Source organism: Zosterops lateralis (genome assembly GCF_965231275.1).
Source record: "Zosterops lateralis genome assembly, chromosome: Z".
In the NCBI taxonomy this organism is placed as follows: domain Eukaryota; kingdom Metazoa; phylum Chordata; class Aves; order Passeriformes; family Zosteropidae; genus Zosterops; species Zosterops lateralis.
This window is the reverse complement of record NC_139800.1, coordinates 28,506,913-28,522,694: the sequence shown is the minus strand read 5'-3', so window position 1 is coordinate 28,522,694 and position 15,782 is coordinate 28,506,913. Positions and strand designations below refer to the sequence as shown.

The following is a 15,782-nucleotide window of genomic DNA, read 5'->3' as shown; positions in this document are numbered from 1 at the left end:
CACAACAAGAAAAAAACAGTGGGGAAAAAACACGAAAACTTCTCAAGGTATCCACCTTCAGAGATCCTAAGAGAATACAATGGCACAGAGTCACAGAATCAAAAAGACATTTCCAAAGAATGATCATATCAAACCAAAAGCAAGAATGCTTGTAAAGAAAGACAAACCCACATTTCTAATCTAGAAAGTTTGTAATGAATTTATTATCATGGCTTGAATGTATATGACAGTATTACTATAACGAAAAAAATTTTGTATCCAGGGATTCTCCTGCTCAGAACAGGATGAACCTAATCCACCAAATAGTCTTGAAAGTCAGAAAATCCTAGAGAGAAAAAGGTCCTAACTAACTTGGCATTTAGAGAGCAGCTGCTTATTTTGGAATATCTTCATTCCTTATATTGCCTAACTCTCTTCAGAAAAAGTATCGCAAATATTTCCACCATGGTTTCCAATTTCATTAGTGCATGATATTAAATCCTCCATTTAAGTGTCCAGTGGCCATTACATAATGGTAATACATCCTTTCCAGGTCTCACATGTTTGTCTGGAATCTCTGATAATACTGTAATTATTAATTTTTATATTGATAAATCCAAATGCTCATAGACTTCTGGGTTTAACTGTTGGAGAGATTTCCCAACAAACAAGTGAGAAAAGCACACTTCAGTGCCTCCTTGAAACACCTATTCACCAATGCATGGGCAATGAACAAAGGAGATTACAGAGGTTTGTGTAATTAATGCAGCTCCATGACAATTGGTATAGGCTCTTTAGAAAGAAGATGCTAGGAAGAAGACTAAGAGCAGTTGCCCTTATATGAGGGCAGATCAGGAACCAGTCGAGAGCTTACAGGTCAAGGTTAACAGAACATTAGTGATGCTCTAAGAGGTTCTGCTATAAGGAGTAAATATATGAAGAGTCCTTCAGACAACTGGAAAGTTTCATATTTACAGGCTCTGTTCTCATAGGGAACTTGAAGAACTATGGCATCTGCCAGAAGGTCAACAAAGCAGAACACAAACCAATATAGGGAATTTTTGGAGTGCAGTGGGAACAACTTCCTGATCATGGAGAAGCAATTTTTTAGACCTGATACATATAAACAGTGAAGAACTGTCATTGGACATTTAAGCTTGTCTGCAAGCATGATGAGATGATGGAGTCCAGAATCCTTAGAGAAAGGATAAAGTACAAGACAACCCTGGATTTCAGGATAGTAGAATGTAGAGATCTGGAGATCTCTGAAGAGATCTACTTGAAAAATCCTACAAGATACCCTGTAGAGAAGGGCCCAGAAAAGCTAGTTGATATTTAAGGGTCATCCCAAGCTCAAAAATGGTCTATCATCATGTGAAGGACATAAAAGGCAACAGGAAGCCTGCAGAAATTAATAAGGATCTTAGATATAAAATGGAAATGTGTAAGAGTTGGCTGATCTGGGGCAGGAAGAGGTATCTTATTCTGTAGGCAAAGGGTTGGGAAAGCCAAGGTGTACCTCGATTTGTATCTGGGGAGTAAAATTCCATGACAGGAAAGGAAAACTAGAGAAAATGTGGGGCCAATGCTAAATATAGCACGGCCCCTGATGACAATAAACACAGAAAACACAAGGGACTCAGCACTCTTTGCCTGAAGTATTTACTGCTAAGACTGTTTAGGAATCTGAGATCCCGAAGAGTAAAAGCAATGGCCAAAGCAAGGAAGACTTAGCCTCAGTGAAGATTAGGTTATGGAGCATTTCCACAGGCCATACAGAAGTCTGTTGGCTCTAACAGGCCATACTCATGAGCTCTGAGGGAACTGCCTGATGTTTGGACGAGTGTACTCTTAGACCTGTTATAGAAAGGGGATTACACTTTCCTGTTGAGAGCAAACATCACATCTATCTTCAAGAAGGGAGACTGAAAACAGGCTGATCAGCCTCAACTCAGTCCCTGGGAAAGTGAGTATTACTTGCCTCTGCTACCATTTAGCGCTGGACAGAAAGGAATTACATCATGTTCAACAAAGAAAAATTCAAGTCCTGCACAGATGGAGTACCAGTACCTGCTGAGTGTCTCCACCTAACTGAAGAGCAGCTTGGTTGAGAGAGACCTTGAGGAACATAAAAAAACCAAGCTGACCATATACCAGTTATGTGCCTTTGCAAGTGAAGAAGGTCCACAGCTTCTTGGATTATATTAAGAGCAGCAATGCCAGCAGGTAGAGGGAAGGCAAATGTCAACCATGACTCAGCATCAGTTAGGCCAGGTGTAGGCTCCTCAGAGAACAGATACTGATTTACAGGAGTGGTTCCAGAAAAAGGATACAAAAATTATTAACAGGCTTGATACAGAACATCCTTAATACAGGAGTGTTTATAGTCTAGAGAATAGAAGGGTTTTATGAGGATGGCTCTTGCCCATGCATATCAAGAGGGAGCCAGACTCCTGTAACTAGTCCACTGCCAGGATAAGAGGTAAGAGGTATAAACACATGAAAAAAGCATTTTGTGTGGCAAGAGTGAATTTTCTTTTTACACTGGATTGTTCAGAAAGCTTATTGAATAACCATCCATAACATTATTAAAACACCAACTACACTTAGTCCTAGACAAACTGCTCTGGCTGATCCCGCTTGAACTATCTCAAGAGCTCCTTTCCATCCTCAAAGTTTCTTAAATGTATACATATGTTTCAACTCCACTCCTTTTTTCTATTTTCATGCTTTGCTTAATATTGTGCTCACTACCACTTCCCACCCACCCACACACTGCTTGCCTTTTTGCACTTGAATTTGTTTTCTTCTGTTTTTCCTCTTCTGTTTGGACTTACTTTCCTCAGTAGGAAGAAATTAAACTTCAAAACACTTCTAAATATCAACCCCTAAAAAGCAAGTCAAAAGACTCTGTGGTTCCAAGTCTGCATGTTTATTAAAGAAAGGACACTTACAAATACTGAAGATATAGTTCTAGAAAACCAAACAAAACCCTCAAGATCCAAGTCAACTCATTCTTCATCTTCAAAATACACTTTATCTTACAATAACAGTTAGAACAACCAAAACACTTGAAATTTTAACCCTTTTTACTAATTTTATGCTTTTTTCTGTTGTTGCTAAAGCAATTAATGTTTTAACACACAATTAATTGAAACGTTAAGCTTTTAGATGCAATCCAAAGAATGAATTCTCTGCCCCTCTGCTGAAATTCACTGCATTTTGTTTATCTCTCTTTTGTCCATTTAATGAGGTGAGGTGCGTTTAGAGGTGAGTGGAATATTCTTGATGCAGTTGAATTAGTGCTTAGTAAAGGAGAGTAAATCACTTTCCTCAGTCTTCTACTTATCCTTGTCCTACAGCCCAAATACTGTTAATCTTCATTACACATTGCTGGCTCATATTCATCTTGCTTCCTACCAAGACCCACAGATCCCTCTCATCAGAGCTACTTCCCAGTCAGTACTGCTTCAAAGGGCTGTGCCTTCCCAGGTGGAAGAATACTCTGCATTTATCCACCTTGACTTTCTCGAAGCTCCTGCCACCCATTCCTACTCTGCTTGTTCAGGTCTCTCTGATTGGCAGTACTACTCCTGAATTTCCATCAATTTACTGTATCTGCAAACTTGGCAGGAGTCTACTGTATTGCCACAAGATACTGAACACTAGAGGTCTCAGGATACATCCCTGCAGTTCCTTGCCTACCATCACTTTCCAAGTACCATGCAACTTAGTAACCACTATCCTCTGAGCCCAATCATTCCATGCTTTCTTTTTCTAAACCCACCTGGTTGTCCATCCTACCAGTTTACTACAGGAATCACCAGACTGGGACAGGATATTATGGGACACTTGCACATTGAATTAAATTACAACTTTTGCTCTACCCCTGGCCACAGAGAAAATAATTTTATCACAGAAGGCAGATGAGCTTGTGAGGCATGATTTGCTCTTGAAAAAAATTCACTCTCGCTCTTCCTAATCATCACCACTTCACCAGCACTTCAAGAGAATTGCCCCCTTTTTTCCAAAGCCCGAAATATGGCTGGCCCTCTTTTAAAATGGATGCATTATCTGCCTTTCTCCAGTTGTCAGGGACAAAAGTCAAAGTGGTATTATTAAAAGTCAAATGTCTGTCAACACAAGCTGTGCATTTAACCAGGTTTTGATCCACAGGATTTGCTTGGTCCTTTTCCTTGGGATGATCTGCCCTCTAAAATTCTACCCTTTTGATCAGCAGGACTAAAGAAGATCTTAAATAATCGGGTCACTTACTCTTTGGCTCTCTGTAAGGCAGACTTGGTTTGCCACTAAAATTCTGGAATTTCAAAGAACAGTATATTCACAGTCCAAAAGGCTCAACACAAATTACAAACATCTAGCCTACTTGCCCTCCATTTTGGGAAACCAACCTGAAACAATACTGCTAATTAAAATCAGGCAATATGCAGGGAAATGGCACAAAGGACAAATCAGTTACTTTTTACGATCTCTTTTTAAGAATCAGGAAAAGGGAAATATGCAGATAAAGTATTTGTTCCATATCAAAATAATCAGGGACAAGCAAATATTAAAACAGTAATCCTTCAAATTCTTTCTATTCAAGGAAATCTCCTGAAGATTTGTCCTCTTTAAGGTAGAACAATGAAGCATGCAGGCAAAGAGTGTGAAAGAATAGCTATGATCTGTGTAGAAAATGTCCATCAGTGAATGTTTGTAAAATGGCAAGTTCTGTCCAAAGAGAAAGGAGAAAGAAACAAGAAAAGGATATCTGTACTAAGTCAGCCAAATAGTTCTCAAAATGCACTCTTTCATTGAATCATAGAATGGTTGGATTGAAAGGGACCCTAAAGATCATCTAGTTCCAAACCCTGGCCAGGGACAGGGACACTTTGCACTAGACCAGGCTCTTCAGAGCTCCATCCAACCTGGCCTCGAACACTAACAGAGATGGGGCATCCATGGCTTCCCTGACCAACCTGTTCCTGTGCCTCACCACTCTTGTACTTCAAAATTTCTTCCCAATATCTACTTTAAACCTAATCTTTCAATTTGAAGCCATTGCCCCCTTGTTCTGTCGCTACATGCTCTTGTAAAAAGTCTCTCTGGCATTTTGAAGGCTTCCTTCAGGTACTGAAAGACTGCAATTAGATCAGCCCAAAGCCTTCTCTTCTTAAAGTCAAACAATTCCAATTCTGCCAGTCTTTCCTAACAGAAGAGGTACTCCATCCCCCTCAGCTATCTTGGTAGCCTCCTCTGGACTTGCACCAATAGGTCCATTGTCGTTCCATTGTCCTTCTTGTCCCCTGTCAGGAACCCAGAGTTGGATGCAGCATTGCAGGTGAGGTGTTACCAGAGCAGAGCAGAGGGGCAGAATCCCCTCCCTGGCCCTGCTGCCCACACTGCTTTGGATGCAGCAGGACACGTTTTGCTTTCTGGGCTGTGAGAGCCCATGGCTGGGTCATGTCCAGCCTCTCCTCCACCAGCACCTCCGAGTCCTTCTCGGGAGGGCTCCTCTTCATAGGTTCTTAACTTCTCTCCCAGCCTCTATCAACACCGAGAGTTAGATGCCATAGCTGCTGAATCAAAGTACTGTATCTCATAAAGATCTTGCAAAGAGGACAAGTACTACAGTGAATGAATAGAGGATTTGCTCTGCTCATGCTCTTATCATGAATTATTCTCAGTCAGATACTGTTGTTCCATTTTACATTTGACAGAAACAATACGACTTAGAGTAACAACCTTTCTCTAGAACCCAGGATGTCCCAATATCTCCAGGGCAGTTTGTCCTGTACACCTTAATCATTAACAGAACACACTTCACAATACTCCAAAGTCTCTTTAATAATATTCTGTCCTTACATCCATTTTATCTTTTAATTCTTGACTTTCCTCAAAACTGAAACCACAACTGAAGAAAGGTTAAAAACCTAATCTGGAATTTAAAAGTGAACAGCTTTATTTCCAGTAAACTTTACTTCTAAATTCAAGCAGAGAATTATACTCACACACCACTTCAGCTAACATAATTTCTTTTGTCCAACAGGGTAATTAAGTAGTACACAAAACATTCGAGTTGTGAAGAATCATTCTTGTTATGAGTTGTGAGATTATTCCCTAAGGCTGTGTACCACAAAAAGAGCAATCTCTAGCTGTAGAGACTAGGAAAAGCAGTACAAAGAAATGCTTAAAAAATTCTAGACATTATCTCTACAGATTCATTATCAAAAATACCAGCAGGCTTCTTGGCCACTCAGAATCTATCTTGACTTGAAACAGTCCTGTTGATTCAAGATGAGTTCTCTTCTTTAAAGGAGGTAACCAGCTCCACTGAAGTCACAAGGAGAAGAGGAAAATGGAAGATACAAATTCATGTTTTTACTAGGTTTGTTGCCTAGAAGAAATATACCACTTTCACATTTGTGCAAAAAAGCTACAGGTAAGGTCTTCAGCAATTAAAATTCTTATTACTAGGACACCTGTTGATACAGCATGGAAGTTATTTGAGAAAATAGGTCAAAATAAATATTGTCAATATTTCACACAGCATCAAAACAATGTCTTCCCAGATCAACCAGCAACAGTCAAAAACAATACAATAAAATAAATAAACCAGGATGTTACTTTGGGTAGAAAATTATGCAAGCATTATAAGACATAAACCACATTGATGAAAATTCCAGACCTAAAAAAGACGCACTATGAGAACTGTACTATTTGGCATCTAACAAATTGACAACAACTCTGACATGATCAGAGTATATACTGAGAGTGACAGGAAGCATGGTACTGTTATCTTCCTAAATGTCAAAACGAGGTACAACTACCAAAAACTTTCCTTTTAACTAGATAGAAATTGACAGAAGCACAAGAATTCTTGAAATTATAAACAAAAACCCCTGTGGACAGCTTATTTCATTCACTATTATGGAATACCTCACTATTCTGTAAAGTGTTTCATTTCTGTGCCTTTCTGAAGCTGTAAAAACAAATACATGTATGATTTTTAAAAAATCAGAAGTTACATATAAATGGAAAATCTTGTCTAAAAGAATTAAAGGGAGAAGTTAAAAGTAAAAAGAGGTTAAACAAAAAATCTGTACGCATAGCATAAAAATATTTTTAAAATATCATACTGCATTCTGAGAATAAAACATGTTAGATATGAATAGGAGGAGTAGTAACATGGTAAATATGAATGCATATCATTAAAAAAAAAAAAAAAAAAAAAAAAAAAAAGAGGAAGACAAACACCAGATCTGCAGGTTACAAGAAAAATACAATAAGAGTATTTTAAAATTAAGATAAAGTAATCCACAAAAAAAATCCTTTTTGGGAGCAGGAATGTTCATACAAAAACCTGCAGAACTTAAAGATGACAAATATGAACATGAAAATTTAGGACCATTCTATTACATTCCTTTACAGCCTCATAGGTGCATAGGTGAAGACATCAAATTCATTAAACATACACTCATCTAAAGAAGAAACTTATGTTCACTCTGCATAATTTATATTTACATTCTTACCCATTTCCAAAGGCTTAAGCAAAATTTGAGTCTTGGTATTGAACACAACACACAGTCCTTGCTAAAGTCAGACTTTCAAGGGCTTTCTGAAGAAAACAAAGATCTAATTTGGTTTCTATCGTCAATTATAGGAAGGAGCAAATGCAGAAAATAGTTTGATCTGTTTTGGCTTGATTTGGTATGGTAAATTTAAATATATCTGCTGGCTCCAAGGTTAAATTGTGAACAGTCAGCCTCAAAGACAACAAGTCATATTATTCTGGATTACAAAAAAGTGTTGTCATTATGAAATAGAACTACTCTATGGCCAAAGCACTGCTGTTTCCCTAGTATTTGCATCTGAGACACAGAAAATCCTGGTCAATGTTTTCGACATCCTACAAGCAAAAAATTTCAGCTGCAATGGGAATACTATAGAAACAAGAATTAATAAGAGGTCAAGTATTCTGCATAATGATGTTTGCCTTCCCTGTTCAGTCTCTTCCTCTATTTGGTAATATTTGCTATTCCATATATATTTTCCAAAAGATGAGCTAAATGATGACAGACTATGCAGGAATTTTCCTTTTGATTATGACTAAGGCATAAGTAAGAGTAACACCAAACTAACACGTGGCCAAAGGTGCACCAAAAAAAAGTACTCATCATATGTTCTACTAGTGTCAAAGCACAACCACAAACAGCATATTCTTGTTATTTCCTCTGACTATGCCAATAGCTCCATCAAATCTTTGTCAAAAAGCCACCAAGATCAATAAATCAAACTTGCAAATATGGCATACAAAATTGTTTTATATGAAGTCTCTTTGATACAATACACAAAGGAAAAAGAGTCCAAGCAATGAATATATCCAATGCAACCCTAAGACCTCTGCCTCCCTTTACTTGCCTGCTAAGGCTGTTCTTAAGTAGTACACAAGAAACTAGTCATTAGAATACAATCAATTAATTGCTAACATATAATAATAAAAAATTAAAAATAAATTTCATTTTTATTTGACACAAATAGTTAATGCTAACAGCATTAAGAACTCATTATCACATGTCAATATTATAGAATAGAAATATATTCATTATATTAGTCTATATTAAAATAACTGCATTATGATTCTAAAAATTAATATATTTTATAATATTTATATTATGTATTAATAAACAATGGAACACTGAAGTTGGTTTTTAATTTGCAAATCAACACACCTGAAATTCAAAGCAATTACTTTCGCATGCTCCTTATACAAATGTATGAATATTAGGAGATTTGTCTTGTTCTCTTACTACAAATTGAGAGGAATAAGTTGGGTAGTACAGGTCATACAGAATTATTCTTTGATAAATTTAAGAAATGGCAGGGCTCAGTTAACCTTACTGCAACAAGTTGACTACTGCATATACAATCTACCAACATTTAAAGGAAACCAGAGTTCTTAATTAGGAAGAAAATACTCTGAAATATGATTCCATCTGGAAAATGGACTTAAATTCATCATTTTAGAATAGGTTATTTGTCAACTGCGTTGTTTTCCTCCCAATTACTTTCAGAGGATAGTAAGTCTAAGTATCACGGGAAACCCTATTTGTACCTGCCACAGTAATGACAGTATTTGAATTTACCATCTTCTAGTTTGAAGCAGTTAATTTATCAGTTTATTTAGCTATAGGAAAGACTCCCCTATAGAGCTCCAACTAGATTATTTTATTAGCCACCAGGTGCTTCCTTTTGCCAATATAAAATGTATTTTGATTATCCTATTTTTAATAGATGGGGAAAACTCTAAAAGAATCCATGTAGGCAAGTTTTAAAAAATTTTATCAACCGACATTTGAACTGCATGTGAACTACTGTCTGGATAGTTCTATTTGTAGAAGGTCATGAAACCCATCCCTGATGCTCCAAATGCCACTAGCACTACATGCACTACAGGGAAAATCTGCATCTCTCCATTGATATCATCCTCCATTTCTTAAATTTCTCATCTCGTTCAAGTTAATAATTCAAAATTTTTTCTAGCTTTGTATTTCAAGTTTGGCGGCTTTTTGCTTTGCCTACAAAACAAGTCCATGTCCCTGCTCTACTTAATAAAAGATGACTATAATGCACTGAGATTGTCTAATAAAACTCCTATAATTCTAAAATTAAAACGTCACCCCCGAAACACTTTAATTTACTTGCATGCTTTACCAAGTCAGTTTTCCCAGTACTACGTAAGATTGCACATTTACACAAAATACTGAATTAGACCTGATTCACAGAGACTTCTGTGTGTCTCTCCCAAGTAAGCATGTCCCATGCTAAGTCTTCCTGCAGATACAACATTCTCTTTTCCTGTAAAGAAAACTACAGGGTGTGCTAGTAGTTCAATTTATTTTCAGGAACACACTCCCAGAACAATAACACTCATGAGTAAATGTGGGACATGCCAACATTAAATCAACCACTTGTCATGTCTTCATCCATAAGAAGGCAGCAACACAGCTTACTGACAGCAGTATCTTAAGGGCATCTCCAGAAAACACTCTTCCTAAAGAACTGTATGGAAGTTTTAAAATTAAATAGTAAAACAAAGCAAAGGTGTTCAGGTAATCTTAGTCACAACAAAAAAGTTGCAGTTCCCATATCCCACAGCTCCACACTTTACTCATCCGAGGTTATAATACTACATAAATATTTTACTCTTTAAAAATTTAATTAAATTTAAATTTTAGCCAGTTCAGGGTCTTATTCAAACTGTAAGAGATGACTCATACTCAGTGAGGCTTAGGGGTTCCCAATTATCTAAAAAATTACTGGAACATGCTCTGATCAATCTGAATCACACATAATACATCAAAAACCTTATTGTTGCCTCCAGCAATCTCAGGAAAAATAAAAATTCTGACTTACAGTTAAGTCTGCACATTGTAAAAACCATGCACTGTAATTTCGTAATTCGCACAGCTGTGGAATCAAAGTATGACATTAAAATTAATCTAGTGGTGACTACCAGATTAAAAAAATCAAACCAAACAGACTCCATACAACATGTAGAGATTTTCTGAGTTGGTCAAGCAAATCTTACCCCAGCAGAATTTTAGCATGAACCTCTTTGTTAGTCCTTGAGATTTCTCTCAAAGAGGTAATTTCTGCATCAAACCAAAATCCTCTTTCTTCTGGTGTCTCAACATTGTAGTTAACCATCACCACATCACCCACTTTTAGCTCACTCCACTTCAGAATAGTTCTTGCTCGGGGTCGAAGATTAATTGTGTCCATTTCTATTATGCCATTTTCTGGGTACCTTGAAAAGCAAAACCAACAACACCAATGATTACGACTCCCGCAACAGTAAAAAGAAAGTGACAGACAACTTTTTTCAGAAGCAAAAGTTTAAAGAAAAAGTACTAAGAAAAAAAGAAAATCTAAGTAAATCTCTATGCACTTCTCTATAATTTAGTGTTATTTGATAGCACTCTAACCAAAATCCCAGTGCAGGATGGAAGCCTTTTCAAATTTGAGATGCTTTCATTTTAACACTACAGTTTTTTAATATTGCTCTAAATGAGGGAGCTATTACTTGATACTAGAATCTGTATCTGCACATGTGCTGGAAAAATAGCAGAATATAGACATGATCAAAATATTAATTGCAAAAAAAAGCCAGCCTGTAATAAAAAGTTAAGAGATGCTAAAGTGAAGTTCCTTTTTCATACTGTGTGTAGGCAGATAAAAATCTCCCATCACTTAGCTAATACTACATGAGTTCACAGAACAAATTTAACAGAGAAAATGAAATTAGTCTACTGCAAATAAACAGCTGCTATTAAAATTGTTCTTTCTCCCCTCTTAACAAACAGTGCTGAGGATGATTTATCTTAAATTATATTTTCATCATGCAATTACTGGCATTTTAGCAAGAGCACTCACAGTTAAATTAATACACCTTTATCAAACAGTACTGTTAAACATTAATGGCAAAATCCTACTCTTACTAATAAAAGTATAGCTCTACCACTGTACATGCCTCCCCCTATAGTGAGCAAGAATATTTCAAGGTCTTGAGAAAACTGCACATTGTAGTTTACTACAGGAAAAAATACTAAAACTACTGTTATTAGGAGCATGAGACTGACAGCTACAGCCTGAAATCAGGATATCTACCCCTGAACAGTTGACTGAAGGCCCACCAATGAAACTAGACACATTTTAAACAAGTTCATCTTGCTTTGTTTTATGCCTTCTATTAAATCTAACACACTAGTTTGCTACTACTGATGTGGGAGGCTGGAGGAGATTTAGTCATGGTTTTGTTTAAAGAACGATGAACTGCAGCAGTTTAAGAGTGGGTGTATCTTCAGGATAGACTAATGGCTAAGTAAAAGAACACATCTCTAACTACTTACAAACGTTAAATACAAAGTCTGGTTTTGTACCAACATTTTTAGATCCTAATGATAAAATTCTGCACAACAGAAGTTACATCATACAGAGACATGTACTTGGGATCAAGTAATTATCAAAACAATAGTTTCATACAATTTAACTCTCCACATTTCCTAAGGTCTTTTTGCCCATCTTGTTTCCAAATTCAGTGCATACTAAAAAGCCAGCATTTGAGGGTTTGCCTTTAGGTCATGAAACTTTCACCTAAAAGAATTACCATAACATTCTGCTATATTAATTATTAATATTTTAACTGTAATATCCACAAAATAACATGATTGATTCACCTACAGGTAAATAAGACAAAGCAAAAAACAGCTGTAGAGATCATTCCTATTTTATTGAGTGCCTAAATAACACATTACTGTGCAACAGGCTACTGAATTCTTAAGACAGCTATGTTTGACCTCTTAATCAGTTCCGAAGTCTTACAGTAAACCTTTCCTAAAGTTTGTAGAAGACAGCAAGTAGAACATAATAAACAAAGACTCTGTTTACTTGAACTCTGAAACCAAAGTGGTGCTTAAATGTCAGGAAACCAGAGAAGATAGATCAGAAATAGACACCATTTATGGATATAGTGAAATAATCAAGTAAGAAATAGATATGGGATCATAAAAATAACCTAAATATATTTTAGAAGTTCCCTTGTCACCATTTAAAAAAAAAATCAAAATATCTGAGTTGACATTCATAGAAACTTAACCTCGATCTGAAAAATCTATTCTCTTCTGAAAGTAAAATGTCTTCACCTTCTGTTTTTCCTAATTAAGCTTTGGGCAAATGTTTTTCCCTAAATTCAGATTCATATTATCTTTCTCACCTCTACACAACTTAGAACAGATCCTTCCAATTGTACTGATGAGGAATTTCAAAGATTGTCACCATTAACAATGTTTCCACTGCTGTTCTTGGAAGTACCTCATGATAAAACTGTCTAGAACAGGACCACTTACCAAAAGACACCCCCAAAATCCCCTTTTATAAACAGAAAATGTTTTCCAAAGTAGAAAAGGAAGGCTGACTCTCCACTGAGTGCATTTTTTCCTCTAATCAGCTGGTAAAAAAAACAAGCTTACAAAGTTTAGAAAATAATAAATGACATTTCTTTTGCCACGTTTTACCTTTCTTTTGCAAAAGGTTACAGATACTGAATGTTTTTACTGCTGCACCTTCACACAGAGGAATGTTTTCATGGTTGCTGGTGAATACAACCAGCTATTTAACCCTTCACATTAGTCCATAACTGATACCTCAGGCAGAACAACAGAAACAGTATTTGCCACAAGTTTTTGAGTTAGGATAAAACTTGCAGAGTTAAACTCTGCATGTTAAGCTCAGTACCACTATTCATTATTATTCCAACAAGTAAAGAGTATTTTCACAATGAACTTATGCCCTCAAATGCGTCTAATGCCACAATATATTTGAATATGGAAAAAAATCACACTCATTAGAAAATTCTACTACCTCACATTCATTTTCCTTTAGTTTAAGATGCCATTTGTAAAAACCGCACATAAATTTAAAATTTAATCTCTTAAATATGCAAGAATAATATTTAAGCATAGAATCACAAGATACAAATATGTGGATTTATGTAGATAAACCAAAATATAGAGAATAAATATGGTATTTTAGCCTCAAGAATTAACAGAAAATTAATTCTTGCACATTATGGGAAGCTTTAATAAAGGACTACTGTGAGACATGAACATATTTTGAAGTGTTTTCTCATTTATTGAGTTACTTTTAAAATCCTAAGATCACAGTCAAAAGAAAACAAACATCTTCACAGCAATGATTTAATTAGGCTAGCATAAATTTGGTACAATTGAAATGAAAATTATATGGCATAGCTAAAACTTTAAATTCAAAACAGCCCTGGAGAGTTTCTTGGTTTTCCAGGTTCTTAGCATATTGGGCAACTAATACTGAAAAAAGGAGCTATCCCAGCAAGCATAATCATAAGAGTTTAATGAATATTGCCTGACACAGGATGTGTCTATTTACCTCTGATTTAATTCTTCCCTGTAGTATTTCTAACACTAGCATAGCAAGGATTTCTTGAGATTTCCTATCTGTGTAGACAGTCTCCATAGCAAAAAATTATTCATGAAGTAAAAATTCCAGCATTTCTTGGTTATGATCAGATGGTTGGATGTGGTTCCTAAAAATGTTCAAATGCTAGGACACATAATCGTTCCATGTCAGAAGAAATCCAAGCCTGCTTAATTTACTGAGACCTTGCAACATATCCTCTAACACTTTTCCCAGCTGTTACTAGAACAACTAGAACTGGAAAGATAAAATTCTGGGAACCGAAGTAAAGACTTCCCCATCCACTCTCCATTTTAAGAACAGTGAGGAATGTTAGAGCAGATGCACAATTTTAAAAATTATTTTCAAATACTAATAAAATGAAAGTATAACTTATTTTCTCAATCAAAAAATTCAGAGAAGAGTCATTTCAACCCCGGAATGAAGGAATAGAAGGGCAAAACCAAAAAAAGAACCAGAAAGGAATGAACTCCTGGAAGAGGTAAATCTGACTAAGAATGTAGAACTGGATAAAAATTTGATTCCTACCTCCCCTCTCCCTTATAACATGAGGAAATAATCAGCCCAGTTTTGCTGTACTGTTTGAGAAAGCCAACATAGTGTTTCAAAAAGCACTACACCGGAAGACTATGTAAGCCACAATAATGAATGGGGAAAAATAATCACTGGGGAGTTGAGCTGTGCACTTCCATAAAAACAGTAGGTCTGAGAATTTGTTATTACAAGAAAAGCAAGTAATGTATTTCAAAAGACAGACTGGAAGGCATACTGAACATCAATAAAGATAAAGATCAGCCACATGGAACATAAACAAGATTTTGAAAACCTTACCTAAAACCTAGTAATTACAGAATTATGCAGCTTAAACACTAAGAAACCATATTAATAGCCTGAAGAGAACCATCTTACTTTCCTGATTACTTTAATTCTGAATTACAAGAAAAAGTAACTTCTATCTTACATGACTGCGGTGTGTGGACAACACAGATACTCTGAAGGGAGACAACCTGGAAATAAGAGTATCAAAACAGAAATTTGGAAGTGTAAGAAATACACAGAATGTTCAATTTTTAATACAATACTGCTGTATTGCAAGTTTAAGTAATGTGAATATAGTGAAAATCAGGTTTATTTCACTAGATAGCAGACAAATCCTAAGTTTTTTTGGAAAAACTTTCCTCAGGAATGTAAGAACACTTACAGCGAATTCAAGATAAATGACTAAGTAGTAAAATTCAACCTTATTCTCACTGATCACATCATTTTTTCAGCCAAGAATCAGTTTTAAACAAAAAAAAAGTTTAACTGTTTAATTAAAATAATTAAAAGTTTAATTATTTTACTTGTTCTCTCAAACACCTACTAGGACAGCAAAGCTTCCCTCCCTTAGCTCAAATCCTTTCTAAAGGAATGTAAGAAACACCTAGATTGTCTCCTCAAACTACTTCCTTTTCAGTTTGCCCAAGGTGTCTGCATCGTTAGAAATCAAAGTCATATAGTCAATGCCTGTTGTCAAAATCCTCACTATAATACATACAAATACTCTGACACTATAAAACACAGGATATGGAGTCAAAAACCCATTGCAAATGGGACAAATAACCTTACAAGGAACAGACTTCTTGAAACGAAGAGCAGTAGTGTGCAGCTAGGCCCATAAAATGCTTTCAAGTCTGAATGATTCTCGTGGCACACTTTCTAGTGAGGATATATGGAAAAAAGACATCTGACATAGTAGCTCTTATTACTTTAATATCGCCTAATAATCTATATGATGTAAAAATTTTGAA

General features: G+C 35.9%; 1 protein-coding gene across 4 annotated transcripts in view; it reads right to left on the bottom strand.

The window, feature by feature from the left end:
• Positions 1-15,782, bottom strand: part of UHRF2 (ubiquitin like with PHD and ring finger domains 2) — a 77,122-nt gene that overhangs the window by 38,158 nt on the left and 23,182 nt on the right. For all 4 annotated transcript variants that reach the window (XM_083884527.1, XM_083884528.1, XM_083884529.1 and 1 more), the window contains exon 4: positions 10,571-10,789. In XM_083884527.1, coding sequence (XP_083740653.1) covers positions 10,571-10,789 — 219 coding nt within the window. The remainder of the gene's footprint in view (positions 1-10,570; positions 10,790-15,782) is intronic.